This window comes from Ischnura elegans, chromosome X (genome assembly GCF_921293095.1).
Source record: "Ischnura elegans chromosome X, ioIscEleg1.1, whole genome shotgun sequence".
In the NCBI taxonomy this organism is placed as follows: Eukaryota; Metazoa; Arthropoda; class Insecta; order Odonata; family Coenagrionidae; genus Ischnura; species Ischnura elegans.
This window is the reverse complement of record NC_060259.1, coordinates 111828410-111849035: the sequence shown is the minus strand read 5'-3', so window position 1 is coordinate 111849035 and position 20626 is coordinate 111828410. Positions and strand designations below refer to the sequence as shown.

The 20626-nt window shown below is 39.5% G+C and overlaps 1 protein-coding gene across 1 annotated transcript in view; it reads right to left on the bottom strand.

Annotated features, from left to right (window-relative positions):
- Positions 1-20626, bottom strand: part of LOC124170767 (metabotropic glutamate receptor 6) — a 472918-nt gene that overhangs the window by 37622 nt on the left and 414670 nt on the right. The window contains exons 4-5 of the mRNA XM_046549709.1: positions 6381-6550; positions 4128-4282 (exon numbers count right to left, since the gene is read on the bottom strand). Coding sequence (XP_046405665.1) covers positions 4128-4282; positions 6381-6550 — 325 coding nt within the window. The remainder of the gene's footprint in view (positions 1-4127; positions 4283-6380; positions 6551-20626) is intronic.

The window sequence follows — 20626 nt, the reverse complement described above, 5'->3', positions numbered from 1 at the left end:
GATCATTTGACTGTTGAATCCAGTTTGATTACCAGTAGTGATATGTAAGATGACTACGACACGTATTTTCCATTTAATTCTCAAAATGAAAGACCGATCTTAGCCAATGAGCATAAATTACCGTTTATAAGAATACCGGTGCACAGTGGTCCCAAATCGAAAAAAGCTGGCCAAAAGTCGTTTTTTCGAAAATTTTCAAGGAATTTTTGAACCTTATTTTCGGATTCTACAGGATATGGTCTACAAAGTACACTACTAAGTTAGTATTTTTGTTCATCAGAGCGGCTGCAGTGATCCGTCAAACATGGAGCATTCACCGTAAAAATCACAGTTGCGTGAAATCGGTCGATTTGAGGAAGTTCAGCGTCATGCAGGACAACCTTTACGCGATATATTTGGCCAAAAACATTTTTAATTACAAATGTAAACATTATTACTTAGTGGGACATAAATTTTATTCGGAATTTACTATGTTTACTATTTTATATATATTTTGTAACTTTTAGTGTTTTTTACCCGAATTTTCAAATAAAATGTACAATATCGTTTAGAAAGGCACGTGAATGCACGGTGTCTTTTGCACCAATACAAAGGGAAAAGTATATGCAACGCAGTAGTGAAGAAAATGTTTGCTACTAGTTGCTACTCCGACCTCAGCATTGATTTAACTATAATGATGCAATGCGCTGACGCGGGCGGCGGCCTGGCTGGCGCGTGGTAGGGCTCGAGGAAATCCAGTATTTATGGGTGTTATTCAACATTGTTGGATATTTTATTTCTAGAAAAAATATTTACCCTATGAATAAACATCTCTTGTCATACGTAGAACGTTTTATCATTAATAGTTTCCATTTGACCTTACCTTTTATTTACGCGTGCCCATGCTCTCATAAAAATTGCTTAAGGACTCGAGCGGAAGGATATATTTATGGAACGAAAGTTCGCAGATGTGCTTATAGTATAGTAAGTAAAACATGAATGCATTCAAAACAAAAAAGAATCCCTCAAATGCTACTCCACCCTTTCCTTCCGTTAGACGGGTTAGTTTTCGCCCTCACGCGGCACATTGTCCCTCTGTCGCCTCCTTAGCGGCCTCCTCAACCACATGCAGGGCAAACGACGGCCGAAAAGGCCTAGGCTATTGATTGCGCCCATCGGGAAAACACAACCACCGCTCTCTGTACACTTGTTATGAATTGCACTTTGGCCACCGGGGATGAACGGAGTAAGCCTTTTCACCTTTCAAATGTGATATTTCCTAGAAAATGGAGATAAAAGCATCGCGAACCTCACACTGTGGAACCCCCAAATTACTTCTAGACATCGCTTGCCCGAAATTTTCTCGCCAAAACTCAGTTTCACTCAGATTTTGCCAAACGAAAGACGTGAAAGTTAGTTTCCTCAAGCGTGAAGATCGAGTCTTGAAAAAGTCGAGTATCCTCGAACTTTTTAAAGAAGACTTGTGGGGTTGAAGAAGAGTGCCCATAGTGTTTTAGTTCGATAACTGAAAATTTTCACGCGTCTTGAGATGCATGAAAAATTTCTTGAAAGTGGAAAAGGTACCGTATCGTTTAAAAACCAATACTTATTGGATTGCTGGAGCAACAAGTTAGAGTTAGATGAGGACGTTAATTCAAAAGTTATCCTAAAAAAATTGCGGAGAAGTGTTTTTTCTCTCAAATTATCTTCGCCGGTGGAAGGAAAGAAAAATAAATGACAGGTTTTTTAGAGGAAAGTTCGCTGACTGCCTAAATGAGAAGCTGAAATTTCCTCCGCCTTTATTTAAACAATTTGAGAAGTCCAGTGAAAGGGCCTAGAGATGGAAAACGGAGGATCTTAGAGCTAGCACATCGCCAGTAGAGCATCCATGAGTTATCGAAGCAAAGGTGATGAGTTCGTGGCGAAAATAATAAATGAGGTGACAACAACCACTCTCTCAAAAGCGCGGCGAGTGTTATCAAATTGGAGAGCCAAGGATGTGAGGCAAAGTAAAATCTCCCACGAAGAAGCCCTTTCCACGATCGTTTCTGGTAATTTCACGAAACATCAGTACTTGCTCCTCCGACGGACATCTAAAGAAGCTGCCCTTCCTATTGTCCACTTGTCCGAGGAGGCAATGGAGGCGAGGAATAAGGACATAAGAAGATTCAGGGAGCACCATGCAAGGAAATTTTCCTGGATAGCAACGAATGAAGACCTGTTTAAAAGATTACTCCTAACTTCAGATGCAATGATATCAAGTATTTCTAAGGCTCAAAGAAGGAAATTACTTCAATTACCAGTCGAGGTAAAGAGTTTATTAATCCTGGAAGAATTGAGTGTATGACGACTGTGATGAGGATTTGTCGGATAGTGATCATGAATGTATTTAAATTTTTTTCGTAACAATGACTGAGAAAGATAAGGAGAAATGTTAACTTATTATTTTGATAATTAAAAAAGCCGTAAATTAATGGAAAATCTCATTTAATTTTTCGTACCAAATAATGTGCTCGTTAAATTGATGCCTCACTTCGTAAAGAGCTTATTGCAAGCGTATCAATAAATTTGGCGTTTAACTTGAGTTATAGGAGTTATGAAATATTGTTTATAACATTTCAATGATTGTAATAATGCCTCCGTTGAAACTTGTGAAATACGGAACCCCGTTTAAAATTGCTTCCAAATCCATTGGCACGTTACAAGGAACTATAAAATTGTCTACTTAATTAGAATTAGATATTATAATTTTTAAACAATTAATGCAGTTCAATAATATTAATAATATACTTATAATATACATTTCCAATTAATATTAACTTATTTTTCGTATCAAATACGATCAAACATATGAGAAAGTAGAAAATGTTCTCTTTGTTCATTCAAAATAAGTTGTTCAAAATTTGTCCAAAAATAAACAATGCAGTCATTTTATATGCATTTATGTATGTTTTAAATAACTAATTCAGTTTTATGATATGCATAATTTTAATTTACTATCACCAGTATAATCTCAAATTCCAATGTTAAAAAAAAATAATTGTTAAAACAAAATGTGAAATAGCAATAAAATTATTGCAAATACATAAAAAATAGTTATAAATTCAGAATAAGCGGGTCAAAAACAATAAGAATAGACCTTTAGGTCAAATATATACATAATAACAACGGCGTAATTAATTTTGGCCAGCTTTTTTCGATTTGGGACCACTGTGCGGTGGTGGATTTTGAAAATGTTTCTTAATATACTCATAATTAATTTATTATCCCATCATCTTCAGATCAATTATCCCGCGATGTTACAACAACTGGGGTAGCTTCTTTTTATTTCATTGGTATAAGATAGTTGGCACTGTGTCCCTACCCAGAAAAATTGTTTTGTGTGTAAATGCTTATCAGAAAATTGAAATATGAATCATTTTTTATTTCAGTACTTAATCTTACTTAAATAGAGATGCGTAAAAATTGTTGCCTACCCGATATCACTAGGAATCGACGCTATGTCACCGATTGCCGTGAGAGTTGGCACATGTTAATTTTTTTCAAGGCTTCCGTACTATCCACTTGGTTGTTACTCGCCGTCAAGGCCCCTAAAGGCTCCCACGACAATCTACGCTACGCATTGAGATCGGTGCCGCAGTTTCTGTGCTCTTTTGTCCGTTTTGCACGATCTTACTTCATTTCCGAAACTCTAAGGGCGCTCAAAATTGGTGTAGTGCTCAAAATTCTGCTTTTTAATGGTGTCTACTTTCACTGAATTGCGATATTTTTATCGGATGAAAGAATAAATTTTATATACAGTTATTTCAATTTATTTTTGTGTTATGCATTGCACTTGTTGGGAATTCATGCTTTCAACGGAAAATTCTCTCATTTTTTTCTGAAATCAATTATTGAACATTTCATAGAGTAACTTCATTCATTTCATAATTGTTAGGGACGGAGGTGATTGTGACGATGACTAGTAATCGGTGAGTGAGTTTTAAATTGCACTTTTTTTCTATTTGTATCACGTTGCAATGAATAACTCTTCCTATTTCTATAAGTGTATTTTTTAAGTTAGGTGCACACGACAAGGTAGGACAACATCTACGGGGTTTTCGTGTGGTCGAGTGTAAAGTGGCGTGCGGAGTGATGGCAAGGCTTACCGGCCAGCGCTGTCCTCCGTGGCAATATAGTGATGGCTCCTTCAGCGGCCCATTCCTGGTCTCGGACGGGATACACCTTGGCGCCCCATGAGTCACTCCCAATCCACCAGAAGTGGCCCGTTTTGTTCGCCCGGATAGTTGCCTGGAGAAGTTTCCTGGATTGCATGGAAGGGAATAAACGCCTCAATGCACTGTGCTTTGCTTCATGCTTAACCTTAAATGTCAAGTATTGTGTGTGCAATCGAAAATTTGAAGTTGAAATACGGATAATGTAATATTCAAAAGTGAAGTGTCCTTAAGAATAAATTTACTGACTTCGGCGTCAATGATGTGGAATTCCGATTTTCAAGAACAGCGGGAAGTAGAATATTAAGCGTTATATATTTACCATAGATTTTATACACTGTTTTATTATATAGAACCTATGCCTCAATTTTCATCCGTTATTTGTTATGAATTCTACAATTGGCTCACAAATCAATGTGATTATTAAAATCAATGCCTTATTTCCTATCCAGATTTCTTAGGTAGGATATAAATTAGGACATTAATGTACTGCGTAAATCTGATCTTATAAGTAGCGAAATCCGTCTTTTTCGTGCCGCTAGCAGCTGCCATTGCTTCTCTCGGGACTGCATCCTGTCACAATTGTGGCTTCAATGTTAAAGGAAAAATACTATCTCAAGACCTGTGAGAAAGACTTAATTTAATTCTTAGTCTACAGACAGAACTTACGTGGTCAACATCACTGAACAGATTTTACGTACCAATCACGTTAATTTAATTACATCACCTGTAATTATAAACTTTCATTCATCCATTATGACCCAGGCTGTCTCTAAGTTTCATTCATCTGACGATGTTTAAGTGAAATCCACTTAGGGTGCAATGAATATCTATCAATGAAAGATTTAATTAATAGATAAAACTAATATTTTTCGCTTAATGATATGATTTCTTAAAAAGGTTAAGTACATCAAAAGAATGGTATGGTTTCTTTGAAGGTAATATTCAAAGTATTAGACTTATTTAATCGAAAAATGAAGGAATAACCTTCACACATCAACTCTTCAACCGTGATGATTATATGGCGATCATGGCATTATTTTTATCACTATGAAAATAGTGTTTATTTTTTCGATAAAAAAAGCTCTGGATCCATCGCATTTGGTGTCAATTTAGTCAAATCAAAAAACCTTTAATGGATGATTTTTCAAAATACTATATAAGTAAAAAATGGGTAAACTTGTTATACCCGTATTATGAATTAGAAGTGAAATTGTGGCAGCTAAATTTTAGGAATCTTATATAATCATTTGCGGAAAGCTTGTGGCTTCTCGAGAACGTAATTCTACACCTCCATACTAAAATCCTTCAGTTTAATCCTTGATAGTTTCTTCCTCTATTATCTGTTATCTTTCTTATTTCTAAAATACGTATCAACGTATACGTCCTCCAGTACATAAAAATGGAATCGCTGAAGTATACTTTACGATTTTATTTTTAAATTTCATGGGAAAGTGTCTGTCTCTACGGTGGTGATTTAAATTCAAATCATATTTTTCTAAAAGTATTGCCTCATCAGTGATAAGCGATCACTACAGCAGTAATGGTTACCACTACATTGATTTAAGCGGTGAATTGCATTTGATTCAGCCACTCTCGTAATACATGGAGCGAATCACGTTTATGTTAACGTGAGGCTTGAATTTTAAGTCTTAGGTTGCGTTTGTAGTTTTGACAAAATATTTCCATGGATAATAATTTGAGTAGAGTCGACTATCGAAGGGGATCATTTAACTGTCTCCGTTGCTTGCCTAATCGTCTAAAATTGTTCCAAAATTTGATCATAACATTTTTCTGTCGATAATAAGACTTGTTATTATCAGCATCAAAAAACTTAATTCCTTAATTCACAAATTAGGTTTTTTCTCCATTACTGCGTTTCCATTCATGACAACATTTATATTGTAAAACACAAATTTCTATATGAAGAAAGGCTTGCTTGTATAGTGATGAAGGAACCTGCTGTATTATTCCGAGGGAGGCATTGACATTAACGGTGACTTCAAAGACTGTAATGGCTTTAAATGTATGCCGAAGGACAGACTTATCCGAATTTGTGCTCATCTACAAAAAGATGTGGTTAATATTGCTGAGGTGCACTGTTAAAAGTGTACCTTTCTAATACAATTGCCTCGTATACATGCGATTCTCTATTCCAGAGAATGCATTAAATATCGCACGACTCACCTGGTGTTATCTTCGTCAACAAACATCACCACTCCCCTGGCGTTGGGTTTGGTAAACAGCTTCTCTACTATCCGGTCGAAGTCTTCGGTTTTGGCGTTGCGAAGGATCTTCTCGGAGACGGCAATGCAAATGCCGGCCGTGGATGAGAGCTCTATGAATGATGCAATCCCCTGCAAAAGGAAGACAGATGAGTTGTAATGAAAGGAGGCGCAGATGAGTGTGCCGGCGCGGGGGATCGAATTGCGCCGAATGGGGTCGCAGTGGAATGCGGCGGGAGCGCCATTTGACGCGAGGCTAACGGCGGGGAGATGGGCGGATTGGAATCGGAGTGTGGGACCCCAGTGCTCCTCCCCGCCACTGCCTCTTCCAATTTTCCCGCCTCCTTCTTTCTGCAAGTAATGCACTCCCCCCGACCGACCGCCTTTCCCAGGCGGACCCATTACGGCCACCCTTGACCCCTCGACGCACCCTCTTGACCACCTGCCCTTTCGCACTCTTTTCCCGCTCTCTCCCGCCAGTCCATTTGCCGCCCCTGACGAGGAGGTCGCGGGCAGTGGAACCAATCGCAGGGGCCGTTGTTGACGGCACCCGAATTCACGCCAGGAGGGCAATGGGGTGATTAGGGTGATCGGCAATGGGTGCGTCAAATGGCCTGCTCCGCGCGGAAGGACTACTACCGCTTCCCACTCCAGAGAGAGAGAGAGAGAGAGAGAGAGAGAGAAGGAAACATGAGCCTGAAGTCAAATTCTATTCACAAAGAACTAAAAGCGATCCTTGAAAGGTTAAGGCTCCCGGATACATCGGCCACTTTCGAGTTGTGGATCTTTCCCCCACCCCTCAAAAACTCGGCCTAGTGGCTAGCGAGCCTAGCCGACTAGCAACTGGCCTTGGACTCGAGGCAGGGAACATAGGGGGCAGTGTTTAGGGAAGGGAGGGGAGGCGATGTGGAGGGGATGGGTTCAGATGACTGAAATTTTGGGAACCTTCTCGCTCGGGTTTGCGACTGTTGAACAGCCGAGTGTCACCGTGCTCAGCCTCTGCGCCGCATGGAAGTAGACGAATCTCAAGGCAACACGGTGGTCTTCGAGATTGGGAAATGGATATTATTTACGGAAGTGTAGAGCACAGAGATTGGTGAAATTTCGTCTCCAAAAACCCGGAAGTATTCAAAAAATTTCTAATAATTGATTTGGTTACTAATTAAAGCAATCTCATGTAGTAGCGAGAAAATCAGGCAAGTAAGAATTGAAAGGTACAGTTTTATTATTCCTTGACATTTTTGAGAATATCGTTCGTTCTTCATGGTGTTTCAACCCGTCAAAATGTTTTAGAGATTTCGTTTTCAATGAAAAACGTAACTCCCGATACATAAAAATATTAATTTCTTAGTTTTTCCAATTTAAGTATTTCTGGAAGAAGGTAAAATGTTTTTAACTTCTCGTCCATGAGGTTTTCCCATAAAGCCTTGTCCATCTAATTTTTTTATTAAATCCACTTGGAGTACAAAAGAAAAATATACAATGCGTTTCTATATTATTTCGTATATTTCGTGGAGTATTCTGTTTCCCCTGGATTTCAAAGAAACTTTTGATCTTCGCTTCAGATAAATATTTCCTTATCGGATTTCACAGTAATCATCAAGTGTGGAATCTCGGGAGGAAATTTCTTCTTCCTGAAGGCTGCAACTGGACGTTAGGGATAACGAAGACGCATGCTATGGTATTTTAATCACTTATAAAAATTTCATAACTATAATCCGTACAAAAATATGTGCCAAAATTTATATATAATTACTAAAGTAACCTACCGATTAAGGTAGGTTTGTAATGAGTATTTACTAAACATTCTGGCTGTACTTCCTCCTATCATTTCCTCTTCAATTCACTATGAAATTCCTTTCCATCAAATCTCTTATTTCCTTTCTATCTCTCACTTAACCAACATTCTTTCCTGTAACACAGTTTTCTCTCCTCCCTTACTATGTCCTACACTTCGTCGTTCTTCTTCGTCTACGTCCGCTTCACTTTCTCCGTTCTTGTCCACCTACTTTTATCTTGTGTCTCAATCGTAGCTCGTGACTCTTTACGAACCGCATAAATAATAAGTTGACCAATTTATTTTTATTTATCCGTGGAATCATCATTAAGAGCGCATTTCAAATAAATTAGGATAAAGTAGGAATCCCATTTAGGTCTTGCCTGTAGGATACCTCAAAACAAATGACAATACGAATTGAAAAAATTAGTAAGCTGAGACCAGATACGAAACATAATAAATGCTCGAAAAAATAGCAATTTTTGTTAAATCTCAGCCTGCCGTGCAAAAAAAATATATTGAGCATTAAACGCACTATCAACCAATTAATTTATTTGGATTTTCTACAATAAGTTACCACTTACTTAATCTTTAAAAAATATGTTAAACTATTTGATCCTCTTATAATTTCTGACCATCAAGAAAACAATTTCGTCTTACATAGATAAATGAGCGTTTGAACGGAAAAATTACGCGTCGGCAAAATATAAATTTTTGTAGATCTTAAATTTAATGCATTGTTTTCAGCTTCTTCTTTAGGTTTATATCCTCTTATGGGGTAAAAAATTTTGAATACTTAGAAAAGGTTATGATGACGTAAAGGGAGAACTGTAAATCTACAAATATAGGTAAGGACGGTTCAAATTATATTTGATAGCAATCAAGCTATTGCTTTTTGGAGAATCAGCAACCAATTGCTCGAACTTTAATACCCCTCCCCAGAAGGTTATCAAGTAGTTTAATTATGATTGTACTAACACATTATTAATTGTTTTAATAAATTTTGGGTAACATCATAGAGTAAGTATATATTCTTACTCTGTGGTAACATTTACTTCGGAGGGAGTAAAGCGTTGCGTGGATAATTTTATATTTCCTGGAAATTTGGTTAACTTAATTATGACTTTAGTCTTCTTGTGAGTAATCCTCATGCCATATTCATCGCATCTCTTGTCTAATGCATCCACTATACTCATCAGCCCTCTTGCTGACTGGCTAATCAACGCCTGATCGTCCGTGAACCTTACTGATTTTACATCATTCCTCCCACTTTTACTTCAGTTCCCACCTCATCCCACGCTTCTCTTGCCATCACCTCAGCGTATACTCCAGAAAACAATGGAGATAGTGAAAAGTCTTGCCCTACTACTCGGGCAAAGCTTGCCCTCCCAGTTTCTCCGTCCGCTACCTTCACTTGCGCAGTATTGGCCAAATGAAGATTACAAATGAGTCGCCTATCCCTCCAACTGACGTCTATTTTCTTGAGAATATCCATAATTTTGTCCAGTCCACTCTATGAAATACTTTTTCAAAATCCACGAATAAGGCAAACACAACCTGATTATAGCTTAGGTTCCTCTTCACGAGCGACCTCATAACCGCAATAGCATCTTTACTTACCGAAGAAAGATCTGAGGTTTTCCCGGCAAATGATGTTGTTGAAGTTTATTCGGGATTGCCACCGGATAAGGTTCTCCATCTCTGCCGACGTTTCGATGGCCGAGTCGTCCATCGTCATCAGGGCTTGATGACGATGGCCATCGAAACGTCGGCAGAGATGGAGAACCTTATCCGGTGGCAATCCCGAATAAACTTCAACAACATCTTTACTTACCTTTTCTGAATACAAACTGATCTTCGCCCAAGTAATCGATAGTCCTTTTCTCTATTCTTCTCTTTAATATTCTCATTACCACTTTGCCTTATTTTCCATTGTCGCGAAATCAGGGAGACGAAGGTCATATCAGGGAGAGCTCCCTTGATTTCCATGTCTTAGAAGCGGCCTCTTCCTTGGCTCAAGATTATGCCACACCACTGCTTCTTCTACATGTTAAATCTTTCCTGCCTGTTTCCGATGCCATGCAGATCCTCCTCTTTCCCCATCCATCTACTCTGAACTTCGATTTGCTCAGTTAGCATTCTTCCATTTTTAGCATTAATTTTTGACATGGCTTGTCCTCTTTTGCCGCCAGATAGCGACTTCACCTTGACGTACAACGCATCTACCTCTCGTTACTTCTGAATCTTTTCCATTTCCTCGCAGTCTCTCTCCTTGTTTTCCACCAATTCTTTCTCCCTTCTTAGTTTCTCACCGTAATAGATGATTATGTTTACTTAGAATTTTCCCTGTACTGTGTCTACGTTCTTCCACTTCCTTATCACCGCCATTTCTTTTTTAATTTCCTTCGTTATCCTAGTTTTCTTTGTCATACGAATCTCCAGAGGTTTCTAGTAATCTATCCTCGCATTCCCATTAAAGTTTCAACGTTCTATTTCCTCACCTTTATTATTTTACGAGTCTTTTGAATATTTCGTTTCGTTTCGTTCACCTTAGGGAGAATGGGATATATTTTTCGCCATTCCTTTACATCTGTTTTACTATTATGTGGTCTTTCTGATGTATCTCCGTATCCCTTGGACTCTTCCTGGTGGACTTTTGCACTTTAGGATAATTGGACTAGGTCTTTGTGACGAATAACTTGTTTCTCCTGCAATATTTTTTTGATTTCTCTTCCCGCTCGTTTCGCGTTTCCTAACCCAAAATCTCCTATTTCCCAGCCCTTCCTCCCTCCCCGACTGAGGCGTTATACTTCCCCATCATTACTTGGTTTTTTTAAACCAGGCATTTCACTTATTATTACCTCGTCTACTTCTATCTCCATACGAATGATAGCGGACTTGTAGACTTGAACTGCTACTAAGTCGGTGGGTCGTTCCTCAAACTCTACAACCAGAATCCATACCGCTTACCGGATTAATTAATACCGTTGTCTTACTCAGCTTCCCAATTAATACTGAAGCTACTTTTGAAGTTAACTTTCCTCTCTACCATAACATATATCCACCACAATATTTATGTGGGATGGGAGGTGGCATAAATTCTACCATCACCATATGGGCAATTTCTGCGTCAGATTTTGTTTTGTTGGTTTGCGGAGTATCTTCTAGATCTGTATTTGTAGCATCTCTGGAGTCACTGTTAATATTATCAATTTGTTCATTACCATATATTACAATGATGCTCGCTGTGAGATATATAAAAATGTTGAGTTATCAGTGCCAGCAATAAAATAAGTTTCGGACAAGGGTGCTATACCACTTCACCAATGCTTTCTTCATGAAAAAATATGCTTTCTTTTCTTTGATTTTCACTTTTATATCATATTTTTTCATATGTTAATGCAATTTGCATGGCGCTACTCTGTAAAGAAAACTTTCAAATCCCTTTTCAAATGCAATTCCCGGCAGAAGTCTTTCTGGTAAAAACTAACGAAGCATAACATATCTATCGCAAAAAATTAATTTTATATTTTTTTTACTATTTTACTTTTATAAAATGCTACAGATAAATTGACAAATAAGTATCGATGCACGACGGACTCAATAATTTTGGCTATTTTCAGGCGGTGTATCGTTGGAGGACGTTGTTGCCAATGTTAGAATGGGCGTGAATGTTCACATAATCTATTCACGCATGAAAAGTAAATTGATAAAATTGTTAAAAAGTTATTTTATTGGTGAATATGTTCCTTTGTTCTTTGGGAGATTCTGGAGACGATTACTTATCCAACCAAAGCTTTCAGTTCGAGACGTGAGTAAAAAAAATATATCGTTAAAAAATATGCTTTTTGCGGCGTATTTACTGCAAATATTGGCTTCGCAGGTAAATCGACGAAATTGTGTATGGGAAGGTGCACATGTTTTATTAATAATAATAGCGTATAAATTCTAGAGTAAGGAAGGGCTGCCAGAGGTGGAGGACCAAGTGGCAACATCAATGAACACACAAACATCAAGTCAGTCTTCCGCCGCCTACGACCTAAGGCCCAGTGATGTGAACGAGCGGTTCAATAGTTTCCAAGTAAGCTTCCGCGGAGATTATGATGATATCTGGTGATTTTCCGGGTATTCTTCCGCGTTTATCCATTTTTAGGACAATATTTCCCCTACATTTCAGTTGGCTTCCTCAGGTCCACTGAAAAGATGGTAGTCCCATATGTCGTGTATGAGAGTGTTGTCTATTGTATTTAGTGATTTTTCAAATTTGTCCTTTAGGTTGGTTAGGTGTTGGGAGAGGGGAGGAATGTTTAGGTTATTTGCGATATAGTCATTTCTGAGGAACCATGGTGCATCAACAATTCGTCTGAGTATCTTGTTTTGGCTGACGTATAGTTTGCTTAGATTGGAGTATGAAGTCCCTGCCCATGCTGGGTAGCTGTAAGTGAGAAGAGGGCCTAACATGGCAAGGTAGATTGTTCTTTTGGTGTCGAGTTTCATTCGGCTTCTCCTGTTGAGCAGAGGGTTGAGGGAATTGTTTGCTGCTTGTGTCTTATTGGTGGCGTAAGCTATATGATTGTTCTAAGAGAGCTTTGGATCCAGCATTATTCCTAGGAATTTTACCTCCTTGGAATCAGGGATTTCTTCAGTTCCATAGTAGGTTTTTGTGGTGTTTTTATATTTCGCTTTTCTGGCGAAAGTTTTGAAGTCCCAGTCGGTATTTTTGCCATTGAGGTCTCCGCCCAGATGCAAGGATGTTGGGCAAGTTTTTCGATAGTTTTGATGTCACTGAAAAGATGCATAAAGTTGTTCATATTATATACACCCCGTTTTCCGCCTTTTTTGTGGAGGTGTGCCTTGATTGGTTGAGGACCCGTTTCCTCGCGCTGGAGAGAGTGTAGCCGTCTTCAAGGTTGAAGTTCTTTGTTGTTGTGGCGATTTCAATTGCCTCCCTGATTATTCTCGGGTAGTAGCGGCCTTCTTTGTTCTTCATCGACACTTCAGTGGACCTAGGAAACCAACTGGAACCTTGGCGAAATATCGTCCTAAAAATGGATAAACGCGGAAGAATACCCGGAAAAATCACCAGATATCACGAACAGTTCAAGATAAGCCCATAATAGCTACTCTGTTTTATCACTTGCGTGATTTGAACTTGTATCGTCTCGGAGGAAGCGTCCAGTGCAACCATATATTCCAATGACTTCCGTCCCAGATTTAAAAAATCTTCGGGCAGTTCCAATCCAAGGGAAATATAAGATTATTCCGATAAAAGAAATAAGCATTTGCCATAGTGATTTCATTCTAATTTAACCAGAAGTCCTTCACTCGATACCCATGAAAATGTAACATTATTTGAAACTGATGCCTATTTTTTCGATTTATAAGGCTTACTTGATAATGATGAAACTGCGAGCGAACTTGCAGTAAAAACCAAGGGTCTAAGGATTGACGAGAGACGAATAGGACAGTGGGAAGATGAGAATCAAATTATCTCATTTTTATGCTGCAAAATATCAAAATATGCGGTGTTGCGTGGATTGCGATGACGCGAGTGCGGAATCCTTTCCTCATTCGTGCATCCTGTTACCTCTTTAAAAAATTATGGATCCCTGAATCAATTAAATAGTGTGCGATATGATATTCTGTTTAAGTTTAAAATAATGAGAGACACAAAACTAGTCCTAAAATATTTTATCTATTTTTAAGTTTCCAAAAAACGACACTCATTCCACAGAAAAATTAGACCATTACCCTGTATGTAGGAATAACGAATTCGAAAATGCTGCCATATCTTTTGCATTATAACTTACTCATCTAAGTTTCCGGCTCAATTGATCAAATAGACAAAAAAGAAGCCAAGAAAAATTCTATTTTAGGGACCGTAGAGTGCAAGCGTGGGTTGTAAGAGACCGATGTCTTAAATATTTTCCTGTCAATTGACAAATGCATGCACCGAAGAATTAGCATTTTTTATTACAATTGCCAATTTAGAATTAGCAAGTTTTTTATGAATTAAGCAAACATGTTTCCATGCATCATGCATAGTACAAGTTGTCCATGAGTTCTTGACTTGCACGTAATAAAAAACTTCAATTACAAAAAATGGAAAATTTCGGTGATAGAACACACGGATGTAAATCTGCACGCTGGTATACGATGCGTAATCTATGACGTGACTCGAGCTATCAAGAATTATATTTGTTACATAATTTTAGGCATTTAAACTAATGAATTTCTTAAAAAATAAACATTCGAGACTCATAAATATAAAGCTAATCTTTCATTTTTAGCAGAATTAATGTAATTGATCTTATTTTTCGTATAAAATTATGGCAAGGGAGATTGCACCGATGAGAGGAAACTTTTAATCTCGAAATGAACAGATGTATCAGGGTAAAATGCAGTACTGAAGCGGATATAAACTGACCAGGGTCATTTGTAGCAATCCTCCTCGCTGAGAATAAACCGGCATTACCGATAGCAAATGTACGAAGTATATCTCCTCGCATGCAATGTGGGAAATGCATCTTGGTTGTATTGATATGTTTTTTTTTTGTAATTGCATCGGAACAAAAGAGTCAGGGAAAAATCATCATGGTATGACAGTATTTTGGCAATAAGGCACTGTTAAATAGTACGTGGCGTTCTGCGCTCCTACCGTGAAACAATTCATGTCCTTTAGCGTGTTGTTGGACAAGATTAAAATTCGGCTCCGAAGCACGCATCACACATACAAGAGCGACCCTCACGCGGCAAAGAGCAATGACGCAGCATTCTCTCCCGCCATACCCGGCAGCTCGGCGGCTGCCGGCGAACTGAAGGCAAGAGACTCCATACAAGCGTTGTCCCCTTCCACTGCCACGATGAGACTCGCTCAGTGGCTGAGGGCGATGTGAAAGGGAGAACGTCGCCGCCGTGGAGAGCGCAAAAATAGCGTGCAAAGGTTCGCATAGATTGATTTAGTGCCGCTTCTATGAGGACTACATTAAAATAGTATAAATTAATATGAAGATAAAGGATTAAAGTTTATAAAGACTGTAAAACATTTTGGGTTTCGTCATTATACACGCCGTAGCAGGCAGCCAATTTTACCGGATTTCGTGTTTTTCCGTGGTCAATATTGCAGCGTGAAAAACGAGAAATGAAAAATTACGATAATCTTTTCAAATATCGATCTTTCTTCTTCGTAAATATGCATTCAAATGTTATGTGCATTGAATAACAGAGGCGTCAGACGAATCGGCCCAGACGTCTGCAGCGTAGTTTTTGGACTAGGTATCCGGGAGCCTTAACGCTGGAGTTCTTTTCGAAGTTAACGGCTTTTCTTTAGAGGTTTACGTTTGCTGTGAGGAGTGAAATTGTATGTCAGAAGAATTCGTATTTGGGAACTTGCACTTTGCATTCTTCTTTTTATATGTTATTTACTCTAATTATAAAGTTATGTCGCGGCTGTTTTTCGGAGAAACATACAGAGATCACTAGCTAAGTAATTGTATCTATTTGTAATGCATTTAATCCTCCTCAATCAAATATCGCATGCCCATTTACTTGAGAAATTCTCCATTATTAGTTTGATCAGTATAACTATTGATTATAATATGTAGCTATTAGTTCGTAGCTCAACATTGGGGTAGATCTTTTTTCAAAAAGACAAAAGTGCTCTATGCTGTACGCAAGTATAACATTTCCTGGTGGCTGTATGATTCTGATTCTTGCTACAAAGAATTAAATTTAGTAGATAATAAAATCTGAAGAGTCCAGCGTGATGGAGTGGAATTTTTCCACATTGGAATAAATACTTGCAATTTTTCCCAGGACTCGTGGATTATTGAAAGTATTTATTTCATTAAGATGTAAATTAGCCTTGAATCAGTTGCATTTCCCGATTTTTGCAGTAGAAAATTGTTGAAACTGCGAGATTATTTACTGCAGAAGGGCTTACTATGACAGCCAGCGTTGAAATGACAAAATGAAACTATATAATTAGTTTTATGCTCAACATACTATCTCTATTTACCTACCTCGGGTCTTTTATTACCTCAGAAAATAGAACAACTGATAATTTACGCATTTAATTTCATCATAGTTTAGGTATTTTCCAATGAAGGATCCTAGATAATTTTTAGGCTCTCACAGTGATGTAGTTACGTGGATACGTCTGTTTTTCAGCGATGGAGCTACTAATCGTCTTCTTGTCTGTCTAAAAGTCTTACGGGTGTGGGCTGACTGGCTCATATGCCTCTACTTACCCAAGGGGAGGATGGAAGCTCATCATAAACCAGCTCTACTAACCACCTCCTACCTGACACCTGGCCATGGTTAATTACCCCGTCACTCGAATCACGGCGTATGTAGCCCTAACGGTGAGGCGTAGCTCACTCATCAAAACGTTGCCCAAGACCCTCGCTGCAAAGGAACCCAGGAACAATATAGCATGCACATTTTCCCGGGAAAAGTCTCATATTACTCCAAATCAAATATTTTTCATGAACTTAATTTTTACTATCGATACATTTTCCGCGATAAATCTCTAATAATTATTTATTGCTCGTAGTCAGTTTGGGTGGGTGTTTGAAGCTTTAGTGTGCAGTGTGGTAAAATTTGACACGTATGGACCACTTTAGATTTGAAAGCCGTGTGGAATATGAAAAAGGTGTATTATTCTGTACGAAATGACTGTAAATTGTTGTCTTATTTACTCTGTACTTGAACACAGTAGTGGACCTGACCTGAACGAACGCCGTCCCAACTGGAACCGAGGCCTTCTCAATTGAATCACATCTTGTCCTCCTTTCCCCCTTTGCCCATTTCGAGCGAATGGAGCCACTTTATAAATAACGCCACACTTAATAAATTCTATGAGCGTATGTCTAAAGTTTTTTTAACTAATGGCAGTGGAAAGGTTGTTGTAAAAAAAACTTGAAATATGCGTTAATTAATTTAATACTGCTGCTTCATATTCATATCTACATCTACATAATACCCCGCAAGCCGCCTAAAAGGCGTGTGGCAGGGGGTGTTGGGACACCATCCGTCTACGCATAAAAAATGAAGTGCTCTATGACGATGGGACTAGCATTTATTAAAGTCCTTTATGGTTCGGGGGAAAAACGAATTCCCATATCTATCCGTTCGGCAAAACATCTCTCTTCATTTATCGCTTCTACCGGACCTGGAAATATAGTGTGGCTCTATTATTATGTTCTCCGTGTTGCTCTTGAAGATATTCATTCTCAATTGTTGAAGCAATCTAAGCCTAGCGTGCAGCCTCCGAGTCTCCAGCGGCTCCCAGCCTAATTCGCTTAACATCTGCGTAACGCTGTCTGTACGCCCGTAGTAGTTTTTGTAGAAACGCGTAGCCTTCCTTTGTATTTTATTCAGTTCGCGGATTAAGTCTTTGTTGTACCGGATCCCATACACTCGCTGAATATTCAAGGTGTGGACGGACGAGTGCAAAATAGCACCTTTATTTCACTTTCCCAACCGAAAATCTTCCCACAACACGCGAATCCTAATTTCTTCAGGGCCATGCTACAGATATTACTTATATGTGTTCCCCACGAGAGTTTCGAGGTTATCGTAACTCCCAGGTACTTTATTTCGTCTGTTACCTTTATTTTAATACCATCCAGAGAATAAACATGATTATAGTTGGACGAATTCCGCAAGAAATGCACTGTCATGCATTTGCTCAGATTAAGTTCGAGTCCCCACTCTTGGCTCCACAAATGAACGTTGTTCAAGTCCGATGATAGAATTTCATAGTCAGAGAGGTCACTAATTTCACGGTAGATGACAGCGTCCTCAGCAAATAAACTTAATTTACTGCTAATGCGGGAGCAGATCATTAATGTATATAATGAACAATAGGGGGCCGATTACGCTTCCTTGTGGAACACCTAATGTAACTTTTACTACATCAGAGCTAATTTCGTCAAGAACTACTTTTTGTTTACGATCACTGAGGAAGTCGTGTATCCAGTTTACAACTATTTCGTTTAATCCGCATGACTGTAATTTGCATAAAAGTTTGTTGTGAGTTACCGTGTCGAAAGCTTTCTTAAAATCTAGAAATAATGCGTCAACTTGTCTTTTCGATTCACCAGATTTTATAACATCGTGAAGAAAGAGCGCGAGCTGTGTTTCACATGATCTACCTTTTCGGAATCCGTGCTGACAGTCATGGAGGAAGTTACGTCTGTCCAAGAAAGTCATGATATTGTTAACGACGATATACTCATGTATCTTGCTTACAATCGGTGTTGATGAAATTGGGCATAGGTTGCCTGGGTCATCTCTGCTTCCCTTTTTAAATATGAGTGTAGCGATTGCAATTTTCCAGTTTAGTGGTAACTTTCTTCTGATAGTGACTTCTTGAATATTATCTCTAAGTAAGGTGCGACCTGTGGAACTAACTCCTTGAGGACACGCGCGGGCATTCCCTCCGGACCCGGAGATTTACTATTCTTAATCGATTGTAGTTTTTTAGTTATCCCATAACGTTGTAAAGATATTTCTTTCATCGATTTCTCAGTACATGGGATGTCTACATTAAATTGAGTATCGTCAGTAGTGTATCAACTTTCGAAGTGGGAATTTAATGCGTTAGCTTTGGCAATATTTTCGGTGACAAGTTTACCATCTTTATCAAATAGCGAATCTACGGATGAATGTTTTCCATGAAGCTCTCTAGCGTACGACCAAAAGGATTTAGGATTTTCTTCGAGGAATTCGCCAAGTACTTTTTTCTTGAACTTTAACATTGCAGTTCGCATTGATTTTGTAAGTCTCCAGATCAACAGAGTCTGTCGAGGGGTCACCAGGGAACCAATTAATACGCCCACACAAGGTTCACAACTCTCGCTTTATTAACCATTCAAGTACACTCTCCGCACCAGACTACCCTACCCGCTCCGAGCGCGCTACACAGCCGCTCGTCGTCACCACGTGACTCCTCCTGGCCATCTCCCATTCGTTGCCTCCCAGCCACCTCATGCATAGGTGACTAGGAGACAATGTTGCGTTCCACTGCTACTCTGTATGCGTTCGTAACTCCTCGGCGGCTAGGTAGAAGGTGGGGGGGGAGAGCCGATACAGCGGCATGGACAATCAAGGAAAGGGGCAGGTGGTATGTGGAGTGGGAGGAAAGGTGCCGAGTCATTGGGCGCACTTACATCCACCCTCCCCCATAAATTTAAAATTGGATACAATTTTAAAACAACCATAACAGCGTCCATACCAAGATGCAAAAGAGCTATATGGCTAAAAAAATGAAATACAAAGGAAGTTACAAAATAACGATAACTCAAATTCACTGCATAGAGAAAACACCATAACCCCAAAATAGACACACTTACAATGAAAACTTTAAAGAGTTATAACTCACAATAATTGTCCTCACTCACATTTGTAGAACTCACATCATTTGTTACTCACAATAAGTCAGTACCCCGTGGAGACAAACCGCCTCACGTCAACAGGTAAGCAATATTTTATCAAAATCATAAAGAAATGAAAATAAACACTGGGCACTAATTATAAAATCAAAACAAATGCCGACAAGGCGGCGCACCATACAAACACGCGCGGCCACATTTCGCCACGTATCTCTTGCTCATACAGGGGGGAATTCACTGGCTCCCAGGCTGAGGAAGTGGAGGGGGACCGAGGGACCTCATGGCGTATGGGTGGAGGGGAGGGGAAGGGGGATGAGCTTCTTTTTCCTCTTCTTCCAAGATGTCCTCTCCGCCGGGCGCCACACTGTCTGGCTGCGTCGGTGATAAGGACTCAGCCGCTAAGTTCTGCGCTTCCCGATGTTCAGTTATTCTCGGGCTCGGATGATGAGGGCTTCGCAACTGAGCCGCGCAAGGCGACGCGTCCGCGACAACTTCGCAATTTGGCGACGGATACAATACCGTCCCCCAGATCCTCTCCTTTTATTCCCTCTCGCACGCTGGGGTAGGGGCGGGCTAATAATTGCGTCGTCATCCTCTTCCCAATAACTCGGGGAAGGGGTATGCTTATCCTCCTCCGGAACCACTGATACGCCACCCGCACCAATCACGGGGGGGGGGGGTCTTCCGTGGTCTTCCTCGACGCCTCATAGGGGGGTGGGAGGGGAAAGTCACTGCACTGCCGGGGTGGGGTTTTAATCGGTTGCTGTGGACTAAAAGGGTCCTATTGGGAAGTTGAAACACCACATTCACAGGGAAAAGTACTTCGATTATCTCTAAAGGCCCAATCCACGGCTTTCGAAACTTCTTAGCCTGCCCAACCTTCGCAAGCGAGTTTTTCAAATAAACCCATTGTCCACATCGATACTTAATGTTCTTCGCGTTCTTATCGTATTGCCTAGCCTGGCGGCGCTGTGCCATAATATGATTTTTCCTACACAAATCCCACATTGTCCGTAGCTTCACCCTCAGGTCGGC